Below are 26,451 nucleotides of genomic sequence, written 5' to 3'. Positions count from 1 at the left end.
ACTAAGCATCGTTTGCCAGTTTCATCAATGAAAAATGGCTGAAACTGGAAACGCTGTATATGCAGATATGTTTATATTGATTAAAGTGAGAAAATGATGTATTTCTTTCATCTCATCACTAAGCACAGTTTTACTTGTTCATTGAGCGAAACAATTGAATGTTTGTCCTCATCACAGTGAAAAGAGCATGTGCTACTGAACCAGAATCAACACTGTTTAACAAGCAAGTGCTGTTTATGCACAAAGCATGCAAGTCTTATTTAAAAAGAATTTCTGATTAAGCATTTGAATGAGTTCCTCTGTTTTCCTTTCTTCAGTGAAGAGTCCAATTTATTTGAAATGCTTAATTATGTTCACAATGCATTCTCATATTTGCACAGTGCAACATGGTACTGCACAGAAATGATGAGAGAGAGAGAGAGAGAGAGAGAGTGAGAGAGTGAGAGAGTGAGTGAGAAAAGATAAGACGAAAGTAAAAGACAAGTAACAAACTAAGAGAAAGAGAAGGCCATACAGTAAGCGTTTGCATATTAAATGCTGGCAATAGTAAGAGAGTGAATCCAGAGTGAAGGTCAGTTATTCTCGCACATGTCCTCTGAGAGTTGTATCACATCTGTCCACTCTGCTGCCTGTCTGTAATTAATCTTAATAGCCAGTCCTTTATTTAATTCTCATTCAACGGTCACTGAGGCACATGACTAGTCAGGAAGCACAGCCTCTACAGCACTGTAGTGTGGATAATACAGTCCAGTTTACTGACAGTCCCCTTTCACCAGCGGTTACTCTTCGCAGCCACGTCCTCGTCCATGATTCGTGGAAGGCGGCCACTAGCTCCACCTTCTAGATATCCAGGTTTAACTGCAGGAGCTTCAGGGACTTTCAGCATACTTTTATTCAAATCTGGGGACAAAAAGCAGTATACTGTATATGCAGTTATGGCAAAGGCAGACAGTGGAGGACACAAATGCCATCCTTTACAGAAAAATGTGTGTTATTCCATAAAATGTGAATTCAAATTCATCTTCATGTGAATAATATCATAAGTGAAGATATGTAAGAAAATCACATCTACAAAATTAAACAAACACAGATGCAATAGATGTGAAAATTTGCAAAACATATCATGGGAATTGTCTAAAATATGAGAATGTCACATGCGAATCATGTGATTATTTACAGCATCTGTCAGAAACCCTCATCCTGAGGGACTTTTACCTCATTTACCTCATTTTTATATAACTGAGCAAATGAGGTTTAAGGGCCTTGCTCAAGGGCCCAGCAGTGGATAATTGGCAGACCTATGATTCAAACTCATGACCTTCCAATCAGTAATCCAACACCTTAACCGCTAAGCTACCACATCCCAATTTCTATTGCTAGTGGTTATTTCTAGACTGGCACTAGATCATCTTCAGTAGAGTAGAAAAACTCTTCTCTGTTCTGGAATAAAAGTCCTCTAGATATCCAAAAGGCTGTCACTGATAGTCTTCAAATAACAGCTTATGTTCCAGAAGGACATAAATTAGCACAAAAAATGTATGTGTGTTTTTAATCTGAATTCTTTGACTTTTACCTAGTGAACTGGTACCAGAATGTATTTATTGATAAAGACTTAAAAGCACTTCTGTATGTCTGTCTGGATAAAGGAATCTGCCCAATGGCATACATGTAAAAGGAAAAGCCAGATAGTTCAGTAGGATTGGATTGAAAGTTGAAGTGAAAAAACCTCTGCTAAGTACCAGCCCGAGTGACAGCTGGCGCCCTGCTTACAGAATGAAAATCTCTACAATCTTTTTGCAGCATTTGCTAGAAATAGGCTTCCTTTCTTGAGCCAAAATATACAGTATACAATGATATACAGTATACAATAAATAAAATTAAGGTTAGATTAAGGTTCCAGTCACTACAAGCTCTACAAAACTAATCTAAAATCATAACAGGTTCATTCAATGCTATACAAGTAAAAGTGAAATCCAATTTTAACAATAAACGTTGTAGCAAAGGATGTACAGGAATATATAAATACTGTATATAAAATATACATTTTCATTTCATCGCCAGAGTGACTGGACTGTTAAAATATAACATGCAAAGTTTCAGTAAAATGTCTGTATTTTGTAGTGGGTACCTATTAAAGCTAATTATATTTGTATTTAATTTTACCAAGCTATCCAGATCCTACTGAGCCCTCTATAAAAAACCCAAGCATCTCGGCCAAATTCTTACCAGAAATAGCCATCAGCATCTTCCTCCTGGCCCCGAATGTGGATACACCCACTTCCTTCAGATCCTCTTCAGAAAGAGTCAGGAACGTTTGGAAATCAATCTGATGGAGAAAAAATAAGTGAGAGTGACCCAAGCAGCATCAAAAATCATCTGCACAGCATAAGCTTATGATTTCAAATGTTTTTTGGATTAACAAGTTCCTCCATGAATTTGATGATAACATGTATCAAATTACTGACAGTTTTCAAATGAGCTATAATGAATGTATGAAAAATGAAGACCTGCAATATGTTATATTTGTTTGATGTATTTCTAAAGTATTTATAATGATTTACGTTGTTAGATTGGTGAGGATTGTGTTCCATATTTTATGAAGTTCATGAACAGCTGAGATTTACTTGACACTCTCTAAAATTCAGAGCAAGCAAACATATTAACAAATATATACGATAGAAAGATGACTGTTTGAGAAGAATGAGTAACAGATTTGATGAAGCATGTAGAACAGCTGGAGCTGGGAGTAAAATAGTGTAATCATGGCTGACCTGGACTATGCCAGAGAACATTAAAGTAATCAATTGAGACAGTCAGAATAAACGCGGCAGGTCCGAGCAGCTGGAAAAAAGCTGCACTGGGAAATAGAAGGCCGTTAGAACAATCTAAACCCATAAAATTCATATTCTCTCTGATAATTTAGATTTACTTGTGGTTTTAGTAGTAAAAACATTTAGTGATGGAACCAGTACACAGGTGCCAGTGTGAAATAGGCAGTGTGTACAGTACAGGGGAAGTGCAGTGTAAGAGCATGTGTGTTTTTGTACCTCTTGTTCCCGGAAAACAGTGGTATATTTCTCCAGACCCAGCTGAATCAGTAGCTCGAGGAGGTCATCTTTAGGGTGAGGAGCAGGAGGAGGAGGAGGACTGGGAGATCCACAAATCAGTGATCTGGATACAGCTTCAAAGTAGCTTCCATTAATGAATGCATCAGCTGCAAATGTAATGAGATAAACAAGATGCTTTGATCTGATCACGGCTTCTTTCAGAAAAAGGTGTGCAAAATTAAAATGAATTACACCACATAACTCTTTGATTCAGATGTGAGTATGATTAGTATTTTTGGGTCTCATAGAGAAAAACAATACATTTTCCACCACGGAAAAGTCTTCATGACAGAAATGCCAGAAAGACAGAGGACCGAGGTTTGTCAATAAAATGACAACGTATATATTAGAATTAATTAACTTTAAGAAAGGGGACACGGTGGCTTAGTGATTAGCAAGTTCGCCTCACACCTCCAGGGTTGGGGGTTCGATTCCTGCCTCCGCCTTATGTGTGTGGAGTTTGCATGTTCTCCCCGTGCCTCTGGGTTTTCCTCCGGGTACTCCGGTTTCCTCCCCCGGTCCAAAGACATGCATGGTAGGTTGATTGGCATCAAAACTGTCTGTAGTGTGTGATTGCATGAGTGAATGAGAGTATGTGTGTGTGTGCCCTGGGTTGGCACTCCGTCCAGGGTGTATCCTGCCTTGATGCCCGATGACGGCTCAGGCTCCCCGTGACCCAAGAAGTTCGGATAAGCGGTAGAAAATGAATGAATGAATGAATGAATGAACTTTAAGAAAGCAAATATATATATAGTGAGAGAACAACTCTTTATAGCTGCTATAACATAAGTGATACAGGAAGTGACTTGGTTTACACAACTATAAAGGAATTAAAAATATGACATAGTTTCTGTGTGGTATATGGTAAATTGTAGTGGAGTAAATTAAAACATGTCTGTGATGTAAATATCCCAGTTTGGGCTTATTGATAATTTCCTGATAACATCATGAACCCAAATGGTTTATTCCTTACTATTCAATTTCAATAATGGACCTGTTCACGACTTATACCACTTCTCAGTCAGACAAACCAGAAACAAATAAAACATCTGAGGCAGCAACGTAGCTGTATATCTTGCATATATGGCAGCTATGTTCACACATACAGTGATTTTATTGCCACAGGAATTCAGTGGCTATACTATGAAGTCATGTGTAGGCATTTTCTTGCAGCAGAAATGAAACATTCTGGAGGGAGATTTCTATGGTTTGTCTATAAAAATTGCATCATATCGTACAAGATGAAGGAAAAGCAGTGTGTGTGATGTTTGTCATGGATCACGTGCGCTCTACTGTCATTTACATACATTTTTCTCAAATTTGTCGCTTTGTAGCTTCATAAAGCCATTCTACTGTTAACAAGCATTTGCTCTGTTTCAGTCTGATGTTTGAAGCTGAGTGAAAATCGATCACCACGTTTGGATAAACAATCGTTGGAGTTTGATTTCTGCCTCCGGGATGGCTGCCTCCCACAGCTCGTATCAATTGATCTCACCTCCGTAGCCACTACGTATAGAGCTGATTGTCTGAGATAAGAAGCATAGGAAGGAAGACAGTCCACTATTAAAGATGGCACTGTAAATCTAAGTTTTTAACTTTAACAAGAAGCTAAATAAAAGTTCACAGACTGTAGGTTTGAACTTCTCCAGTTAAGTTCAGTCCATGAATACTGAAGAAAGACTATGTACTGTATAACGTAAAAAACAGCCATTATAGAGTTACATCCTATATACCACTACAGAACTGTAACAAAACATCAGAAGATTATAACTCAAGGAGGTTAGGTTATTATAAAAAATAATGGAAATCAACTTATGAGATTTTTTTAGACAGTAAAAACAAAATTATTTTGTCGTCGCAAGTCTGTTATTAACTGGTTCAGGACACTGTTGGCTTTCAGTGTGAGATGTGGTTTGATATCACCATTTACTCTGAAGATAAGAAACAACTGTGTGGAAAAACGTAACCGTTTTTGCTTTTTGGAACTTTTCTATGAATATTTTGCCCATAGTAGGCTAGAAAGAACAACACTGTGGAGTGTGACATGATGAAGGATTTAATGCTGAACCTGGAGACAACAACATTTCACTTGATATTTGTATCAGGTGAAATGTTGTTGTCCCCAGGTTCAGCATTAATAATCCCATTTTTTGGCTTCCAGTAAAGTTAAAAATAATTTGTGGTAGAATAAAGCATGGAAGTGTGTTTCCCAGTTTCTTCAAAATGTCCTCTAAAAAAAAACAGCTGAACCAAAAACAAAACAAACAAAAGAAAACTGTTCATTTTGCGAGTTGAAATCAACTTACTCTCTTGGACAGTGGAGACTAAAAGTCTCGGACCACAGTGAAAATCTGATTTATTTTTTTTTCATTTAAAAGTGGAAACAAACTGAGAATTTAAGAATTTTTAAAAGTATTAAACAAAAACAAAAGGAAATGGGAAACATCTTGTATTCAATATTCAGGATGTTGAACAACACTCTGTTTCACTGAAGCATGTGTTCGGATCTGGTCTAATGTGGAGCATCAGGTTTTACACTAAGATGTATTCTGCATCAGCTCGAGTGCTCACTGTTATAATAGCAAAAACTGGACATACTAATTACAAAGAAACTTTGAAATGTGTATAAATATGTCACTTAAACAGTTAAAAGAAGCGAAAACCTTTATATCATTAACATGCTTTTGACTCTCATACACACACACACACACATACACTGACTCCCTCTCCTTTACCCAGACTCACATGTTTTGTCTGTGTTGGTGCGTCCTGAACCAGAATTATACACCATTATGGATGATGATGAAGATAATGATGATGATGAGGAGGAGGATGAGGAGGACGAGGATGAAGAGCAGGAAGACACAGGTGACGATGAGGCAGATCCTCGTCTTTCTCGCCAGTTCTCTGAATCGCTGCCATTACACACTCTCTCCTTGTTACTTTGAGAATTCCAGGGCTGCAGTGAGAAACACACACACACACACACACACACACACACACACACACACACACAGGCTTTATAATAAACTACCAGTTTATAATACTATCTTGAGGCACCAATGCTACCTGTGCCATTTACACTAATGCACTAAATACAAAAACCCAACCCCACAATTTCAATTGTCCTTGAAATGTAATTTAATACTATTATGCTTTTACATGATATATTATTATAATCATAATCATTAGAATGACAAACTCAAATCAGTAGCAGTGTCAAATATAGGGCCATGTATTTACCTTTTATGAAGGACATGATGTGACAGTAATACAGTAATCTCTCTCTCTCCCACTCTCTCTTTCTCTTTCTCTCTCTCTCGCCCCTGCTCTCGTGCTCTCTCGCATAACTCGTAATTGGAGTTCAGATATACACAGCAGCACCACATGACAGTAATCACATTTTCATTTATTGCTGTGAGCATGTATATGAGAAAGAGAGAGAGAGAGCAAGAGCATGAGAGAGATAGAGAGAGAGCGAGCAAGAGAAAGAGAGAGAGAAAGAGAGAGAGTGAGCAAGAGAAAGAGAGAGAGAAAGAGAGAGAGTTTTTTCGCTCTGCTCTGTAAATTCTCTTTCCAGGTAGAGAGCCTTGGCCTCACAGATTTAGTGTCTAAATCTGAGTTTTAATCTCCATCAGACAAGCACATAGATGTAATTTATGCCTGAGGAAATGTTCTCGCCACTTTCCAAAAGTATAGTCTAGTAAACATTTTATAAATCAGTTCAAAACCTAATCTGATCTAAAACAGACTGACCAGTATTACAATTCCAGAGAGCCTTGTTGTAAAGCATATATCATTCTGTAAATGCTGGAAGCATGATAAAAGAAATCTATGCTGAATGTATAGTACAGTGTCATGGAAGTGAGCTCGGTGCTGCTAAAGGTTTCATTTGTACTGAGTTATGATTGTAGCCTAAGGTTCAAGTGTAAGTCCATGTACAACAGGAGTGTCATTTTGACTTATAAATTATATATGCAAATGTCAAAACATTAGTATTATTAGAATCAGTCTCAGGAAATCCATTAATGGGCTCTGTTTTCTGGTTTAGAAAAAGCTTCCCATCCAGAGGCTCTAAATATTTCATTTTTAATTGGTGCCTTACGCATTTTAGTAAAAAACTAAAATGCGACTAGAATAATAACTTTTTCACCTAGAATTAAATTCAGAGTTATGTGTAGGTCACCCAGAGAGAGAGAGAGAGAGAGAGAGAGAGAGAGAGAGAGAGAGAGAGAGAGAGAGAGAGAGAGAGAGAGAGAGAGAGAGAGAGTGTTAAAGAAGAAGTGGAAAATGTATTTACCTACAGCTTGTTCTGAGAGGTGATGTAAGATAATGAAACATAAAGAAAAGTTGCTGTTTTTGACCTGCCTTCATTTTTGTATCCAATAAAAGTTAAACCTATGATTTACTGTAACAATATCATGACATCATTACATGACCATTACTAAATCATTTCTGATTGGTTGGCTGCATTCATTCAGATTGTACAGTAGTAACAATAATAATAATAATAATAATAATAATAATAATAATAATAATAATAATAATAATAAATAAAGTAACACCATCTAATTTTACAAGCATGACAGATATGGTCCAAGATAAAATATAAATCTGCTGTTATATAAAGGAGAAAATTGGATCCTTTTTGAAATATGATCAAGCTTTTTTTATGGAAGGAATCTTCGATTTCTACGTTACTATGAACATCCACTTCATCCATTTGTTCTCATACTAGACATTTAGTGGTCCCCTGTACAGTACAGTATACAGTACAGGCTTGATGTCTGTAGAAGAAAAAGCTGAGCTACGAGTGTGTGAGTGTGTTTGTGATATTGTGTACCTGTTGATTATTGAGGTAGGATCTGTAGCAGCGGCGGCTCACATTGCGTAACTCCTTAACAGCCTCAGCAGGCATCGACTTGGAGAAACCTAGACCACTCCACGTGTCAGTAGGGGTCCGAACCTCCGTCACTATTGGCTTTTTCTGCATGGCTGGCACGCACACAGACACACACACACACAGACACACACTGCATGGATCACAAACCAAAAATAAAATATGTACAGAGTAGTTGAGCAGTATTTTAAATTGCAGTGTTTGTATGCATTAGTATGTAGTAGATGAGATTGTAGCAGTTTGAGCTCCTGCTGTCTGAATTCATTACGAAACACCTGAAACATAATTAAAAAAAGGAAATGTGCTGTGAACTGGCTCTTGTGCTCTCCACCTCTCTCTCAAATGTATTTTTATGACTTTGAGTGTGTGTGTGTGTGTGCGTGTGTGTGTGCAGCAGATGGTTTATTCAGACTCATAATTCCATTAAGCACTTCTGTGGGAGCTCTAGCACATTTGGCACACACCAGCATTAAAGTGATTTAGTCAGAATCTGATTGATGGATAAACATTTAGTTGGTCCTTTAGGAGGAGTGTGTGTGTCTGTGTGTGTGTGTGTGTGTGAGTGAGAGAGAGAGAGAGAGAGAGAGAGAGAGAGAAAGAGAGAGAGATAGCAAAATGATTAGAACATGTTATTAAAAATCTAATTTATTAAAAATCTGGTGGCTTGTCACACTGAAGCTTGTGTCCTCTATTCCCGTTTATTGTGTTTTGTGGCCTAGTGGCCATGATGAATGCAGACTATATTTTATCTCAGAAGCTGCAGACATTTGAATATCGAATATATCCAGAGAACATAGCATAAAAATGGAAAAATTACTCATGGTTGAGTACAAAGTATTTCTAAGTGCATATTTAAACGTAACTGGCATTACTACAGGCACAGTAGGAAACAGTTGAATCTGACTAAAACACACACACACACTGCACACTGAACACAGGGCGGAAGCAGGAATTAAAATGTAAAATATGTATATAAAATCTGAAATCTACACTGATACAGTAGTGACACAGCTATAGGATGTTCTTATATATTAAACTCTGCCAAATGCTAGAACAGATGGCTTGTGATATAAAGGCAGATATGGAAGAGCCTCACTGAATGCTGATTGGTACAGTAGCTTCTTCTGTAGTCTCAGTGCGGTTTTTATAAACCGCGGTCACCCGTGATTCAGCAGAACTCATGTTTAATGCAAGACTCATTACTGTCATCCCTTCCTCCTGTGACGACAGGACTTCTTTACACAAAATGACACCATTTTAGCTGCTTGAGATCCAAACAAATAAAATATCCTTTACTGCATAATTAACTGTGAAAGGAAAGAAAAGGAAAAGAAAAGAAAAGACTAGAAAAGAAAAGAAAAAGAAAAGAAAAGAAAAGAAAGGAAAGGAATGGAGATGGGATGGGAAAGGAAGGAAGTCGGGAGGAAAGAAAGAACATAAAGAAGTGAAAGGAAGGGCAAATGGAAATAAAAGAGGGAAGGGTGAGGGTGAGGTGTAAAGGAAATAATGGGAGATTGGAGCTAGAATGGAAGAAAGGAAAGATAGAAGAGGGGAATCAAGGAAGGATTGTGGGAAGTAAATAGAGATACATAGTAAAAAGAAAGAAGAAAGGTGAAGGAAGGAAGGGAGGAAGGAAGGAAGGAAGGAAGGAAGGAAGGAAGGAAGGAAGGAAGGAAGGAAGGAAGGAAGGAAGGAAAGAAGGAATTAAGGAAGGAAGTAAGGAAGGAAGGAAGTTGGTATAAGGGTTTGATCAAAGAAAATAAGGAACAATTGAAGGAAGGATGAATAGATGTAAAGGATGACCAACCTTGAGTTGCTAGAAGCTTCTTCCTCTCATACTCATGTTTCTGTAAGAAATCCCACAACAATCAGTGATCAGTGACTTAGACAGGACCTTTGTTCACACTGTAAACACCCCTTATTCAGTCTGTTCCAGAAATATTGGCACCTTTGTTAAAGATGCATACTTCTCATTTTACCTCATTATTTGAGTTTGACTCCAGAGAGGGAAAGATCCTAAGACTACAGCGTCTGTCTCTGTTTAAATACACACCATCCAGCTCCATCCTTACAGACCTACTGCACACACACATACATTATGTGTATTATACTGTATTTATTATTGTTAGAAAAGTTCTAAAGTGCTTTTATGTACATTTTGTAGGCATATTGTTGGACTTCAACTCACAACCATTCAGTCACTAGACCCGAACCCTATGCAGTGCTTGCCATGACAAGCTTACCTCTTAGGGGTGGTGGGATTTGAGAGTTTGGTACCTGATAGCGTCTGAATGGCTGTTTCTTCTGACTGATCCAGCAGTCTTTACAGTAACCTCTTTGACCTCAGCGACCTCTGGAGCCTGCATTCCTGTGCAAGCTGTGTTTGTCACCTGGTCCTCGTTCTCTGGGATCTGAAATCGTAACACAATCACTTTTCTCTGTAATTAGATGCCCAGACATTATATAGAATGTGCATAATGTGCATAATTACTGCTTGATTGCTCACAAAATGACCAGACTGTGAATATCCTAAAGGAATTATCTACACAATTTGGTTTTTACAGATGGTCAAATTTTGTCCACTGATTTATCCACATTAAATTCCAATTAAGGCTTTAGTATAGATAAGTGCATCTAATTATTCACACCTTCTCTAATTTGGTGTCTGTCCCCCTCAGTCCCATTCGGCCCTCGTCTGCAGGAGCAGCCAATCCAGGTGGCGGAGAAGGGCGTGTCTTCACAGGGGCGGGGTTTGAAGCTGAATCGGGTGTAGTGACACTGCCTGAGCATCCAAGGTTAAAGAAAGTGAGTGTAATAGATAAAATACTGTTCCTTAGCATCTCACACACACACACACACACACACACACACACATACACACACACACACCTGTCTCGATGACATGCAGCTGCTGCATTAGCATGTTGAGCCAGTAGTTTGTAATTCCACTGTTGGCCAGCAGGGGGTCTGTTGTGCACTTTGGTACTGTAGTAACTTCACATGAGTTCTTTGTTGCCATGGAGACCTCACAGGACTCAAGGCCTAGCAAGAGTCTTCTGGCCTCATACAGATTGGCTATGTTTCTCTCCAAACCCTTCACCACCACAGACTGAGTAACACACAAATTATTTACGTTTGGGATTCCTGCACATCAAACTACAAAACCAGTCTAAAGCTTCTGTATTATACTTTAATTTAATGGAGAAAGTTAAGTATAATGTACAAAACTATGTAGAGTATATTGTTTAATGGTATTTAATTGTTTAATGGTCTTCAGCTGGTCCTGGATTCAGGGTAAGTCTTGGGGGACTGAATTAAATGTGCAATAGCATTGTTTGATCATAGTATGTTGGTTAAAATAACTGGGTTATATTTAGTCAAAGATGTGAAAGATATAGGTTCATCTAGATTCTGAATGCTCGTGGCTAATGCTCAAAGAGAGACACTTACAGTAAGTATAAAAACACCTTACTAATTATTTTTATTCATAGAAAACCCATTGCAAAACATATTAAAAAAACTTTAATATAACAAACATTGACAAAATCCTTCATTGTATATGCAGTAGATTGAGATAATATTTATTGCTATTAAGTGCTATACTGTAAAAATAATTAAGTGATTGATGTCCGGTGTACAATAAATTCCTCAAACATGGAAGAAAGTTCATCAACTAAAATAATATTTTTGGATTAAATGGCTGAAATAAGTAAATATGGTAAATATGGTTAACATGAGCTCAAGATATTTTCATGTTTTGTTTTTCTGACATAAAATACATAAGTAATACTTTGACATGGTTGCTAACAAGGAACTAAAAGTAGTGAACGTAAATATCATAATGTCGAACAATAAGACTCGTTTACTACACGAGTAAATAGAAAAAAGACTCGTTTACTACAGCCTCATTGTGTTTATACTCAAACTCTCTCAAACGATTCCATCTCAAACTTTTAGTTTATTCGGATTCACTTACAAAAAAATAGTACAGTGGATCCTTATCAGGGAACATGTTTTTAAGTATAGAGGGAACGAGGTGAAGCTTAGTGGCGGTGAGGTTGAAGTCATGTGACTATGAGTGGTGTAGTTCGTTTACAGCCAAACATTAGCATTTTGCTTCTGAATATTGTATTAATGTTCGATATTCATAAAAATTGTGCTCATTTGCATCTTTCTCTTGATGAACAAAACATGTAAGAATCATAAACTTGTTAGTCACAGAGTTTAATTTATACAAGACTCCAAAATGCAATGGAAAAACTAGCTAGCATGACTAGCTTTTTGTCAAGAGAACCAGGGGATACTAACTTTCGGGTAGGCCTATAAAAATACCTCATTTCTGCAGCACTCTATACATGCAGCATGAAAATAAATAACAGCGCTGTAAAGCCAAGACTCGCTCATGCAAAAAGCGACTCATCTCTGCTATCTTGCCAGTTAGTTCTGTATTATTTCCCAAAAAAGTTAAGTCAAGTAGTTCATTTACTGCTTATGTTTTTATTTTTGTTTAATTTTTTTTTCAGTTTTTCCTTATTTATATAGGTGTGAAGTTCATCAAACTGAATATTAGGTCTTGAAAAATGTCTAAATTAAAGTATTTTGAATTTTTCAAATGATAATCTAGTCATCATGAATTATACACTTTGTTATAAAGTATAGATGTTATTAAATTACTATTAGAGACAAGACTCTCTTTCATTGTCAAATCAAACATGGAGAGCGTTGTGGAAACTATCCAGTGTTTAAATCTCTATTATGAGTCTTGTGAAGTGATAAGATCCTTGTTGTTGTGAATTGGTATGAGATCGCTACTGATAAAACACTAACACACATATCTTCTGGATTATATGCCACAAAGGCAAACTGTGAATGGAAAGGCAGAGCCTCTCTGTTAAGATGGACTGTCTCATGAGAGGACGATGAAGGTGTAGTACCTTAGCAGCCTGCTTAGCCTTTGGTTTGACACTGATGAAGACTCCGAGACTCTGCATCATCTGTGCGAGTTTGCGAGGGTCGGACTCACCTTCATCCTTCATCTCGAACATGAGACACACCGGCAGACACTCCTGCACAGAGACACACAGAGAATCTAGACACACCTAATGACCACAGAGGACAGGAAAAGCTCCCTTCATGGTTGTGTACTATTTAAAAGGGAGCAAAAATGTTAGCAAATTTGCATATTGAAATTCAAAACAAAATTAATCTTATGGGTTCTATAAGTATTTAAGTAAAAAAAATTCATAAATGATAAAATGTTATCATTATTTATTTTTGAGAAATACAGAAACAAAGGGTCATGTTTAATACTCTTGTCTGCATTTAATAGTAGAAATGATAATAATAATAACAAGGACAATAATAATAATAATAATAATAATAATAATAATAATAATAATAATAATAACAAAAACTATGAGCACAAAAAAAAATTATGTATTTGTCAAACACATACATAAACACACGCACACGCACACATATACACACACTCACCATGAGTTGTTGTCTTGCGAGACACACTCCATCAGCAGTGCCTTGGATGAGAAGAGAGGGTGTGTGTTGAGGGGCGGTGAGGTCAGGCAGTACGATCTGTGTGTGTGTTTGATGCATGACGTTGAGGAAGTTGGCTCCGTTCTGGCCAAGCAGGAAGAGGTGCTGCTGAGACGTCACATCCAGCTGAGTGCTAACCATGACACCCGTTACCCCGGAAACCACCGGCGCCTCATGGCCCAGGAGCAGCTCCATCAAGATGCAGGTGGCCTTCTACAGGGGCCAAAGGTTATTTATTATCTTGTTAGTGTGTTTGTTTAAAACTAATAATAATTTAGCTTATGTTTGTGTGTGTGTGTGTGTGTGTGTGTGTGTGTGTGTGTGTATTACCTTCACAGCAGCACAGTTTCCTTGCAGGCCTCGGACCACACAGGTGGAACAGTAGAGTTTGGGTTGTGCTCTGAATGTCACACTCACTCCAAAAGTCTGTGCTACATGCTGAATCAGTGGTGAGCTCGCGTCTGTAACAACCCCACCCATCAGGGTCAGCGGCAGGTCAAAGGTCAAAACTAAAGGCTGCAGATCCTAAAGGTCACAGTGAGAGGGTAAATAGTACTTACACAATTCCAAAGCTATTTATTCTCTGTGTGCGTTTTTAATATTCAAAACATTTCATTATTGTCATGAACCTGCATCAGATCACAAGGTCATGAGGCAGGAAATGCATCAAATACGGCACCAGATCAACTTCAAAATTCTCTAAAGAAAGGAATGATAGTGGTTTGGGAATGAATATTAGTTTATTATTAACAATCTAGATTTAATTGGTCCTTATGTTTGACATACATTATACTATACACACCTCATAATTGTCAGTAACTACAGGATTTCAAAATTTTGTGCATCTTATGAATTTTTGTGCTATTTTTGCAGAACACTACTTTAATCAGTAAAAAAAGCATAGACTTGTTTTTTTTTAAACTCCTACCAGTGAAGTCAAGTATGTAATTACTGTATATTGTACTTATGTTCCACACACTCTGTGAACCAAATCCGTGATCTCAAACTTCTCTGAATGTCACTGAGTTTGTTTGATTTTGCATTAATGTCTGTGATCACAACAACATTAATGGAGGGACTGATTTATCTTACAGTAGAAAGGTTTACACTTCAAATTCACAAGAAACTGACTCTTATGTGTCTTCTTGCTGATTCAACACCCTGCACCGGTCCAGCAATTGACACCTGTCGAGAAACACAAAAACAACACAAAAACTATTTAACTTTTCAGATGCAGAAAAACCTTTCATCTAAATACCTAAATTTGGCTTTTAGTCTCTTATTACTGTATATTTGTGATTGCAATTCCTTCATTATATAGGAAATACAACATGCTGTTTTTGTAAAAAAAAAAAATAAAATTGTGAAACAAAAATTGGGGTGAATTACTGTTCCCATGAAATTTAATATTTTAAAATATTAGCACTTTTGAAGTGTTTTATTCCTCTTAAAACTATTTGCATATGAGTATAATGTTTAAGATTTATTTGCCACATCATACTTTGTAATTACATTTAATGTTACTATTTGTAGTTACATTTAATGTGGTACAAGTTCCTGTTATCAATTATATTATATTACACCTATATTTTAGATGGGTATAAAAAATTCCTCTAGTAAGTTAGGTAAAAACAGAAATAGTGAATAGTAAATACATTCATATGAATGAGAGCTGTTCCTATAGAAACTATATAATATAATATAAAATATTATCCATCCATCCATCTTCCCTACAGCATATCTGAGAAATCTGAGAAGTCGATTTGCTCTTTGCACATAATGTCTTGCACATTCAGTCAATTGCTGTTTTGCACAACTCATTACAATACCTCATATATAACTCCTGCTATTTTATTAAGTGTTCGTTTGAGTATTTTTGTACATGTACTGTAGAATATACAGTATGTACTCTGTTTTGCACTGTTTTTTGTCTTGCACTGTTTGCACCAGGTTGCACAGATGCACTTTATGTGGCTCGGACTAACTTACTTAAGTCCTTAGCTCTGTGTTGTTCTATGTAGCTCTGTCTTTGTTATATTTAGCACCATGGTCCTGGAGAAACATTGTCTTGGGTCAAGGACACACCAAGGCCAATATAGAAATGTCAGTCAGCCTTAAAGGCATGTATTTAGACTGCTAACTACGTTCACATTTCTGCCGTTTGGCAGATGACCTGATCCAGAGCAACTTACATTTATTTAATTTACACAGTTGAGTATTTGATGGTTAAGGGCCTTACACAGGGCCCCGAGGGTGGCAGCTTGGTGGCCCTGGGATTCAAGCTTACTTCCTTCTGATCAGTAGTCCAACACCTTATGAAAACCTTAACCACTGAACTACTCGACCACCCCACTGCTAACAGCTAAGTCTTCATGTCCCCAGTAATGTATCACAATTATCACATTAATAATAATTTGTATATGTTTAATGCTCTCTGACCTGGTTGCTTTTCTCTCCAGTTGCACTGTGGCGATTAGAATCCGGGAAATGGATGTGACAAGAAGAATCCTCCATGACTTTTTTGATATTTCCTCCCCCTTTTCCGATCACATGAGAGTGTTCAGTATGAGTGACATCCATCTTCAGGGTGACTTTATTAACCTAAAGACAGTTCGAGAATAGGAATAAGAAAACTATAAAATAGCATAACTGTAAGGACTCTGCCCGGACTCTGACCACGTGCGTTTGTTTACGTTTCTCATCACGTGTCTGCCCCGCCTTCGTCTGCTCCTCCCTGTCATCACACCTGATCCTTATTGTGTCATTGTCCTTTTTGTATTTAACTGTGCCGCATTGCCTCGTGCAGCACGGCATCTACTGTGGTCTTAGTCCTGTTTAGTCCCGTCTCGAGTCTGTGTTCCTGTTTTGTGTTCTGTCATTAAACCCTGTTTATTTATGCTATCCTGCGTTTGGGTCCGCTCTGTTCCGTGTTCATGACAATAACAACCACACACAATATGTATATACACATATATTTGTGTGTGTATGTATATATCTTCTTCTTCTTTCGGCTTTTCCCTTCAGGGGTCGCCACAGCGAATCATCTCTCTCCACCTAACCCTATCTTCTGCATCCTCAACACTTGCACCCACTAGCTTCAAATCCTCATTAATTACATCCATATACCTCCTCTTTGGCCTTCCTCTTTGCCTCCTGCCTGGCAGCTCCATGTCCAACATTCTCCTACCAATATACTCACTCTCCCTCCTCTGACCATCTTAATCTCGCCTCCCTAACTTTGTCCCCCAAACGTCCAACATGAGCTGTCCCTCTGATGTACTCGTTCCTAATCCTGTCCAATCTTGTCACACCCAAAGAGAACCTCAACATCTTCAGTTCGGCTACCTCAAGCTCTGAATCCTGTCTCTTCTTCAGTGACACTGTCTCTAAACCATACAGCATGGCTGGTCTCACCACTGTCCTGTACACCTTCCCCTTGATTCTTGCTAATATTTTCCTATCACACAGAACTCCTGACACCTTTCTCCACCCACTCCAACCTGCCTGCACTCGCTTCTTTACTTCTTTTCCACTCTCTCCATTACTCTGGACTGTTGACCCCAAGTACTTAAACTCCTGTACCTTCTTCACCTCTTCACCCTGTAACCTTACTGTTCCACTTCCCTCCCTTTCATTCACACACATGTACTCAGTCTTACTACGACTGACTTTCATTCCTCTACTCTCCAGCGCAAACCTCCACCTCTCCAGGTTTTCCTCCACCTGCTCCCTGCTCTCACTACAGATCACAATGTCATCTGCAAACATCATCGTCCAAGGAGACTCCTGTCTGACCTCCTCTGACAACTGGTCCATCACTATAGCAAACAGGAAGGGGCTCAGAGCCGATCCCTGATGCAGTCCCACCTCCACTGTGAACTCCTCTGTCTGACCTACAGCACACCTCACCACTGTCCTGCTCCTCTCATACATGTCCTGCACCACTCTGACATACTTCTCTGCTACTCCTGACTTCCTCATACACTACCACAGCTCTTCTCTTGGCACCCTGTCATACGCTTTCTCTAAGTCTACAAACACACAGTGCAACTCCCTCTGACCATCCCTATACTTCTCCATCAACATTCTCAGAGCAAAAATTGCACCTGTTGTGCTCTTTCTGGGCATGAAGCCATACTGCTGCTCACAAATTTCCACCACCTTCCTTAACCTAGCTTCCACTACTCTTTCCCACAACTTCATTGTATGGCTCATCAACTTTATCCCCCTATAGTTGCTGCAACTCTGCACGTCACCCTTATTCTTAAAGATTGGCACTAACACACTCCTTCTCCATTCCTCAGGCATCCTAGTGTCTAACCTAGTGTACAACTCTTCATATGCCTTCTGCTTGGCCTTAGACACCTCCCTCTTCACTCTGCGCTGTAACTCCTTGTATTCCTGTCTATTCTCTTCAGTCCTGTCCATATCCCACTTCTTCTTGGCTAATCTCTTCCTCTGGATACTATCCTGAACTTCCTCATTCCACCACCAAGTCTCCTTATCTTCTTTCCTCCTTCCAGATGACACACCCAGCACCTTTCTCCCTGTCTCCCTGATCACTTCTGCTGTAGTTTCCCAGTCATCCGGCAGCACTACCTGACCACCCAGAGCCTGTCTCAACTTCTGTCTAAATTCCTCACAACATTCCTCCTTTTCCAGCTTCCACCACTTAGTTTTCTTCTCTATCTTTGACCTCTTCCTCTTACAGACCATCAGAGTCATCCTACACACCACCATCCTATGCTGTCTGGCTACACTCTCTCCCACTACCACTTTACAGTCACTAATCTCTTTCAGATTGCCTCTTCTACAAAGGATGTAGTCTACCTGTGTTCTCCTACCTCCACTCTTGTAAGTCACTCTATGTTCCTCCCTCTTCTGAAAATACGTGTTAACCACAGCCATGTCCATCCTCTTAGCAAAGTCTACTACCATCTGTCCTTCAAGGTTCCTTTCCTTAACTCCAAACTTGCCCATCACCTCCTCATCACCTGTGTTCCCCTCACCAACATGTCCATTAAAATCCGCTCCTATCACCACTCTCTCACCCTTGGGAATACTCTCAATCACCTCATCGAATTCACACCAGAATCTCTCTTTCTCCTCTAACTCACAACCTACCTGTGGGGCATAACCACTAACAACATTCAACATCACCCCTTCAATCTCTAACTTCAGACTCATCACCCTGTCTGACACTCTCTTCACCTCCAGAACATTCCTCACAAACTCCTCCTTCAGGACTACACCTACCCCATTTCTCTTACTATCCACACCATAATAAAACAGCTTGAATCCTGCTCCTATACTACGAGCCTTGCTACCCTTCCACTTGGTCTCCTGTACACACAGTATATCCACCTTCCTTCTCTCCATCATATCAGCCAGCTCTCTACCTTTCCCTGTCATAGTACCAACATTCAGAGTCCCTATTCTCAGTCCTACACTCTTACCTTTCCTCTTCTCTCTCTGTCTGTGCACTCTCCTCCCTCCTCTACTCCTTCGACCAACAGTAGCCCAATTTCCACCGGCGCCCTGTAGGTCAATGGCGCCGATGGCGGTCGTTGTTAACCCGGGCCTCGACCGATTCGGTATGAAATTCTTACTGACAACTCGCATGGTTAGATTTGGCAATGTTTTATGCCGGATGCCCTTCCTGACGCAACCCTCTCTATTTATCCGGGCTTGGGACCGGCACAGAAGTCCCCCATGGCTAGATTGTGTGTATGTATATATATACACATATATATTTGTGTGTGTGTGTGTATATATATATATATATATATATATATATATATATATATATATATATATATATATATATATATATATATATATATATATACACACACACACACATATATATTTGTACATGTGTGTGTGTATATATATATATATATATATATATATATACACACATATATATTTGTACGTGTGTATATGTGTGTATATATATATATATACACATATATATTTGTACGTGTGTATATGTGTGTATATATATATATACACATATATATTTGTACGTGTGTATATATATAGAGAGAGAGAGACACACATCTTACTCACCTTTGTCTCTAGAACTTCCAGAATTTTCTGCTTGGCCTCCAGGACGTCATCTCGCTTTCCTTCCACTTTTACATGTGGATCTGTGACACACATCCAATCAGAATAACAATTGCAATTATTCTCCAATATGGTGTGTGTCATTATTTTTCTAGTTTTTAAAATTTGTCCCTTATTTTTATTGTTTCCCAACATGAACAGCACAACTTTGATTAACGTTTCAAATTAAAACACGGTTCCAAGTCTCAGTGTGTAAATATGAGTACTGTAAATATGAGCTTCGAAAAGTTTCAGGTTTCACACTGCTCATACTTTACGAGGGGTTAACAATTACTCCTGGCTTTTCATAAACTCACATACCTGGGACGATTAATTGAGTGGAAAATATTACCGAAAACACGGTTTGGGTGATGAGCTAATATTGACTGGATGGATCGTTATTCAAATCGCTGACCGTCTGGACTGGGGCTGAAATAGCTGAGAGATGGGTCGGCTTTGGGACACTTGTTGTGGACTGGGAGGAGCAGTGCTGGTGAAGGGTAAACTGGAATTAACTCTATCCTTTGATGTGCTAGCAACAGAGACACAGGCAGCACTAGTAGTATTGCTCTATATATTTAAAACGATACATTGCACAATGCATCAAGCTGTAACGGTAGTCAAATAAACCTTATCAAATTTAATGTTGGTCAGATAATGAGATTTGTTAGCTGTTGCATGGAAATCACAAAGTGGGAAAAGTAGGTAACCTTTAAAAAGAAATAAAAATAAAAAGTCAGTACAGCGCTACAGCGTGACGAACTATAAATAGCGTGAGGTGAGTGCTGTAAAAGTCTTCTGTGCACCGCGGGGGGGTGGGGGGGTGGGGGGGTGTGTGTGTGTGTGTGTGTGTGTGCCTTTGTGTGGGGCTCCAATCATAAGTTAGAAATCATGCTGGTATTTTTTTGTGTTATTTTACTTCTTTGGCTAAAATTGGGAAAAATTTGGGTGGGCAAGACCCAAATTTGGTTTGGATAAACCCACGTCTGCCCACTGCTGCCACCGGCCCAGATTAAGTGCAGTGTAAAAAAAAAAAATAAAAACATAAGCCTATCTTAAATCTGCAATTTGCTTGAAAAATGCTCAATTCTCTGCCCTTATCTAAAGTAGAGTAAGACAACTTCAAGCTTAAAATGAGAAAATATTTAGAAATAGGCTTTGTAGAGAATTATTAGTATACATTGCACATATTCAAAATATTTGTACTTGCTATCACTTTATATTTTTTTTCTCAGTCAAATAATATATTTAATGTGTAGTAATATTTCTTAAAAAAAATTAGAATTGCTGTATCAGTTTGATTTGATCCATTTGAATTCTAGTGTGTAGAATTTGCCAAAATGGCAAATCACATTGATAAACTACACTGTTAATATTTAGACTATAATGTTGAGAAGAAGTTTGTTATTACAATTACAAATGAAACAATACTTTGGTTTGTTTTTTGCTGGAAATTAAATTTGACAGTATTTTCTTTAATCTAGAAAGGACCAATCCTCGAAATCTGACCTACAATCTAACAGACATATGTTTCATCTCTTCTCAGAGCCATGAGATCACCTTCATCTCACCTTTCTTGGACTTAGCGCCAATCTTCAGTTTTGATGGCCATTTCACCTGAGTATTAGTTTCCCTCATAACCTGGTGAAACAGACATGTGAGTGTGACAGTGTGAATGTGGAAAAAAACAGTTGTAAAAAGACAGTGGTTGTCAGAAGGAGCTGTGTGTGAGAATCCAAGAGAAGAAAGACAGATGTGTGGGAAACGAAGGCAATCTAAATAGTGACAATACACTGTTAACATCTCAAAGCAGCACATTATTAGTCTGGCATTTACTACTGTAGGCATTTACACAAGTGTGTAGTGCATCAAGTATACTACTGATCTGTGGAAATGTTTACAGAATCCTACAGTTTTTAATTCATACAAGCTTCCTGTCGGTTGTTACAGGATCCCAGGTTCTCTCACCTTCTCGAAGAACTCCTCTCCTCTCAAGCCTGTTCCATCTATAGGACCTACAGGAACACAAACAGGGAAATCTGTGTGTAAGATGTGTGTCTTTAAATGAAAAAGAGGATGAATGAATATATTGTTATTCAACAAACATGACTGTAGTCTCTACATCATTGAATCTAGGTTGTAAGGATTTACCAAAAGCCATTAAGGATTTTCATTAGAAATCATTTATCTATAGATCCTTTAAGGAGAAATCACACGTGTTTCAGATGTTTATCTTTATATGAGATTATATGAGTAATATGTGATTGCAGATGTACTGTATGAGGCTGCGTTTCAGCGCCACATGCCCTGAAATTGGACAAATGAATTCCCGTAAATATGTGACATCATGTCAATAATATCAAACCAGAGCACATGATTTATGTGTGAAAAACTACCCTGGGAAAATCAATGAAGAATATACAATAAATAAAATGCTCTACATGTGGAAAGTCCCTATGTGCTAAATAAAATGGTATTATTGTTGTTGTTGTTGTTGTTGTTGTTATTATTATTATTATTATTATTATTATTATTATTATTATTATTATTATTATTATTATTATTATCATTGTTGTCTGATGCCTTCTGCTTGGAGTCTCATAACTCAGAGGATCCACATGGACAGCCTGGATATACATGAGATTGTTGTGGAAAGTACAACTGAGAAACAACGAAGATGATTCTGTACTGCAGTTTCCATAACAAACAGTTATGCACTCAAGTCTGAGTACCGATAGACTTCATGTTATATGTACACCTAGTATGAATCTCTGCGTTACACCTTTTGATCATAAAATACACAGTTATAGAATGGAAATAATATAGAACTATAGAACTCATCCACAGGTGAGGATGAGATTCTGAGATGAGTCTCAAGGATTTTTTTCTTTGTCACTGTCTCATGGTTTGCTCATTAGAGATATATTTAAATCTAAATGCTATATCCTTAATTTAAATATATCTGCAATGTGTCCACTGTTAAAAGTGCTAAGCAAATTAAATGGAATTGAATTAAATAGTGTAGTTTAATTAATATTGTTTTGTTTGTGTTCCAACTTCAACTTTATTCATTCATCATTCATCTTCTACCGCTTATCCGAACTACCTCGGATAGTTGCCCATCTCAGGCGTCATTGGGCATCAAGGCAGGATACACCCTGGATGGAGTGCCAACCCATCGCAGGGCACACACACACTCATTCACTCACGCAATTACAAACTAGGGACGATTTTCCAGAGATGCCAATCAACCTACCATGCATCTCTTTGGGCCGGGGGAGGAAACCGGAGTACCCGGAGGAAACCCCCGAGGCACGGAGAGAACATGCAAACTCCACACACACAAGGTGGAGGCGGGAATCGAACCCCCAACCCTGGAGGTGTGAGACGAACGTGCTAACCACTAAGCCACCGTGCCCCCCACTTCAACTTTATCAAATCTATAAATCATGATACATGTATTTGTGGGAACAGATTTAGGTGTCATGTCATAGTTTTGTGAATTAAATGTTTCTTACCAAGTTTGAATCACAGAATCAGTGTAATGACTTCAAACTGAATCAAATTGTTCATGGTTTACAATTTAAAGCTCATTAAAAAATATAGTGAACACTTAGTTAAGTTAATAATATACTAAATACAAAAATTACTTGAAAAAACTGAAATCTATTTATGTGTTCTCTGAATCTTATTGGTTTGTGTAAGAGGGGCTCCAAACTCTCACTTAGGTCCTGTCCAAGACCTTTTATTTCTTATAATGTGTGAATGTTAAAGTGTGTATACTGTGTTCAAGGATACAGTAAACTCATTTGTCTCAGTTCAGGTTGGTGATGTAGAGAAATACAGAGACAACGGTACTAACAGACAGAACATGTGTGTGTGTGTGTGTGTGTGTGTGTGTGTGTGTGTGTGTGTGTGTGTGTGTGTGTGTAGAGGTTAAAGTTAAACACAATGAAAGGCCATGGTTATCTGCTGACATTTACAGGGTTAGAGTGAACATCCCTCTCTTTTCTTCTCCTCTGTCTTTATTGCCATGGGTTACGCTGCCCTGCCAGTAGGAATGGCCAGTTTGTGTGTATGAGAGAGAGAGAGAGAGAGAGAGAGAGAGAGAGAGAGAGAGAGAGAGATCCAAAAGCCAGTTCTGAGAAACAGCATCAAGCAGCAAAGGCATTTAACTCACAACAATGCTGACGCAAACAACCCCCCACCACCACCAGCACCACCACCACCACACACACAGACAATCTGAGAAAAAGTAAACAGCTGATAAACCACAACATCCACTCGTTCTCCTCCCCGCACTCCACTCAGAGAGTCACAGAGGCTAAGATAACATTCCTCTAGTGGTCCTGCTCAACATTCTGGGGATCAGCTTCACTTAAACTTTCATTGTTCTGGCAGGAACGCTGCTTTCCTCTCTGAATATCAAAGAGCAGCAGGGACGAGTGAATTGCAGCATGTGAGAACGAGCACTTCTCCAAACCCAACAGTCAGCAAGCTGCGTCTTGCCGATAACACTCTCTCTTTCTGAGAAAAAACCTTGCCATCGCTGTGCCTGCACATGGCACATGGAGGAGCATGTAAACATCAGCACGAGCAGCGAACACACTTTGGCATGTCTGACAAATCACTCATCCTGATTCTCAGCAGCATGACACAAGAGTGACTCTCCTCTTACTCACTAACAGCCATCATTCTACAGACATCTCTTTCTGTTTTCCTCTTCTAATTTTTTAGACTTTATTTCCTTATATTCTTCCCGCTTATTTTTATCCTTTCATTTTTCTATCCTTTTATTTTTTTACTTTATTTGCTTTTTATTCTATTCTTTTCTTTTCTTCTCTATTTTTTCTTCTTTAACTCTTTTGCTTTATTTCTTACCTTATTGTTAATCCTGTCTGTCTGTCTTTCTTTCTTTTAATAAAGAACAGGTACACAGGTTTTATGTCACATGAAACTAAGACTAAAATCCCCCCCCCCCCACACACACACACACACACACACACTCCCTCTCTCACCGTAAAGCATGGTCTCCAGTTTCTTCCTGTCAATGCGGAACCTCTCCTCTATCCAGTCTGTGTCAGATTGCTCCGAGTCATTTGGCTTTAACTCCATCCTGGAATTTCCTCCTTCCTCCTCCTCTTCCTCTTCCTCATCATCATCCTGCTCGGTTTTGTCCTGAATCAGAACTTTCTTCTCTTGCTCAGGGTCTGAGCCCATGTTTTGATTCTGTTCAGGCCAGACACAGGACTTGGTATCAAGTTCCACAGGGTCCACAGAAGTGCCCTCCATGCTGGCTGTCTTGGTTGAAGTGTGTGTGCTGGAGGGAGCAAATGTGTGTATATACACACAGACACACACACACACACACACACACACACTCACACTCACACACAAGTCAGCGTAACCATAGAAACGGCAAAGGGGGGTTTGGGGGTGGGGTAGAGTGGGGCAGAAGACCCATAACTCTTTACAGCATCACATACACGCTCCTAAAACTTGCGTCTTTGCTCACAGAAAGAAAGGGGGAAAGTGTATGCATGAGGGTGATGCACCAACACACCGACAGAGCCGAAAGCACAAAAAGTAGAGAAAAAATGTGAAAGAATTCTGTTGGTGAGATGCGTATATCTTATATTTTTAACAAAACAACCAGAATACTTCAACTTCAACATTATATTGGAGCTTAAAAATTGCATTCACAATTTGTGTATTTGCCCCTTTTTCCAGTGCTTTATATTTTTTGACACTCAGTCGGACTTCATGTAGACACACAGCCGTCCAGCCTGCAGGCAGAACTTTAAATAGTCCAATAGTGATGGAGCAAACAGCATTCCTGAGCTGAAAAAAAGAATGTGATGAAGAAACTGATGAAGTACACATATACACACACACACATATACACACACACACAGGCACACACACACACACACACACACACACACACACACACACACACACACACACACACACACACTGTTCCAATATGAAATAAATTAAAAAAAGAATTGATTAATCTTTCACTTTTCCATTACCTATCTTCTGTCTTTTATCATATTTTCCTTTTTTTATTTTTTATTTTTCTATTCCGCCCTGTCTTCATTCCTTATTTCTTATTTTATTAGAAAGTAAGAATTTTTTTCTTTTCTCTTCTTTTGAATCTTTCCTGTTTTGCCTTCTTCTCTCCTTTTTACATTTCCCTTGCCTTATTGGTCTTTTCACTGGCTAATTTTTCCCTTTAAATTGTTCTTTTTTGTCTTCCTTTCAGGAATAAACTATGGTCCAACAACACAAAATGAAATGATAATTGTATGTACTGTATATATGTATGTTTGTATTTATTTATTAAATGTAGGCTGTAACTGTGCTGGGAATGTCCTGGCTACTAAATTACAATAGCTAGTGAGCTAAATCCAAATGACGTTGTAATAGTTACACTCATGTAATAGTGTCACATGACTTTTATACCTGACTCCATGGCTATTGCAGATAGAGAGGCAGATCCTACATCTCTCCAGATTCATGCTTTCCTGACTAAAGCAATCAAAACAAATTCCTGCACCTGCTGCTCGACTTGGAGCTGATCACAGGAATGTGCTGTTTTCTTTTCTTCCCAAAAGTGAGGTGGTGAACTCTGGCTTTTAATAAAAAGAGCTACCCCACAGCCCACACACTGCCCCCTCACTGCCCCTCAGCACCACCACCACCACCACCACCACCATTGCCACCAGCTTTCTGCAGAAGAAGAAGAGGGGCTGTTAGTCCGAGCTCAAGGGGGGAGGAAAG

At 38.7% G+C, this 26,451-nt stretch overlaps 1 protein-coding gene across 1 annotated transcript; it reads right to left on the bottom strand.

The window, feature by feature from the left end:
* Window positions 1-423: 423 nt before the first annotated feature.
* On the bottom strand, window positions 424-24,780 carry bicc2 (bicaudal C homolog 2). The gene is made up of 19 exons (XM_060887160.1): window positions 24,684-24,780; window positions 21,634-21,680; window positions 21,237-21,306; window positions 19,630-19,709; window positions 15,997-16,158; window positions 14,689-14,742; window positions 13,888-14,082; window positions 13,501-13,770; window positions 12,942-13,073; window positions 10,897-11,116; window positions 10,656-10,789; window positions 10,285-10,418; window positions 9,987-10,086; window positions 9,815-9,854; window positions 7,951-8,102; window positions 5,853-6,066; window positions 3,048-3,214; window positions 2,227-2,326; window positions 424-900 (listed from the first exon to the last, which is right to left on the bottom strand). The coding sequence occupies exons 1-19, from the start codon at window positions 24,778-24,780 to the stop codon at window positions 770-772; spliced, it is 2,499 nt and encodes an 832-aa protein (XP_060743143.1). The 3' UTR covers window positions 424-769.
* Window positions 24,781-26,451: the final 1,671 nt, after the last annotated feature.

This window comes from Tachysurus vachellii, chromosome 14 (genome assembly GCF_030014155.1).
Source record: "Tachysurus vachellii isolate PV-2020 chromosome 14, HZAU_Pvac_v1, whole genome shotgun sequence".
NCBI classification, from domain to species: Eukaryota; Metazoa; Chordata; class Actinopteri; order Siluriformes; family Bagridae; genus Tachysurus; species Tachysurus vachellii.
The sequence above is the reverse complement of the archived record's forward strand: the minus strand, read 5'-3'. Positions and strand labels throughout refer to the sequence as shown.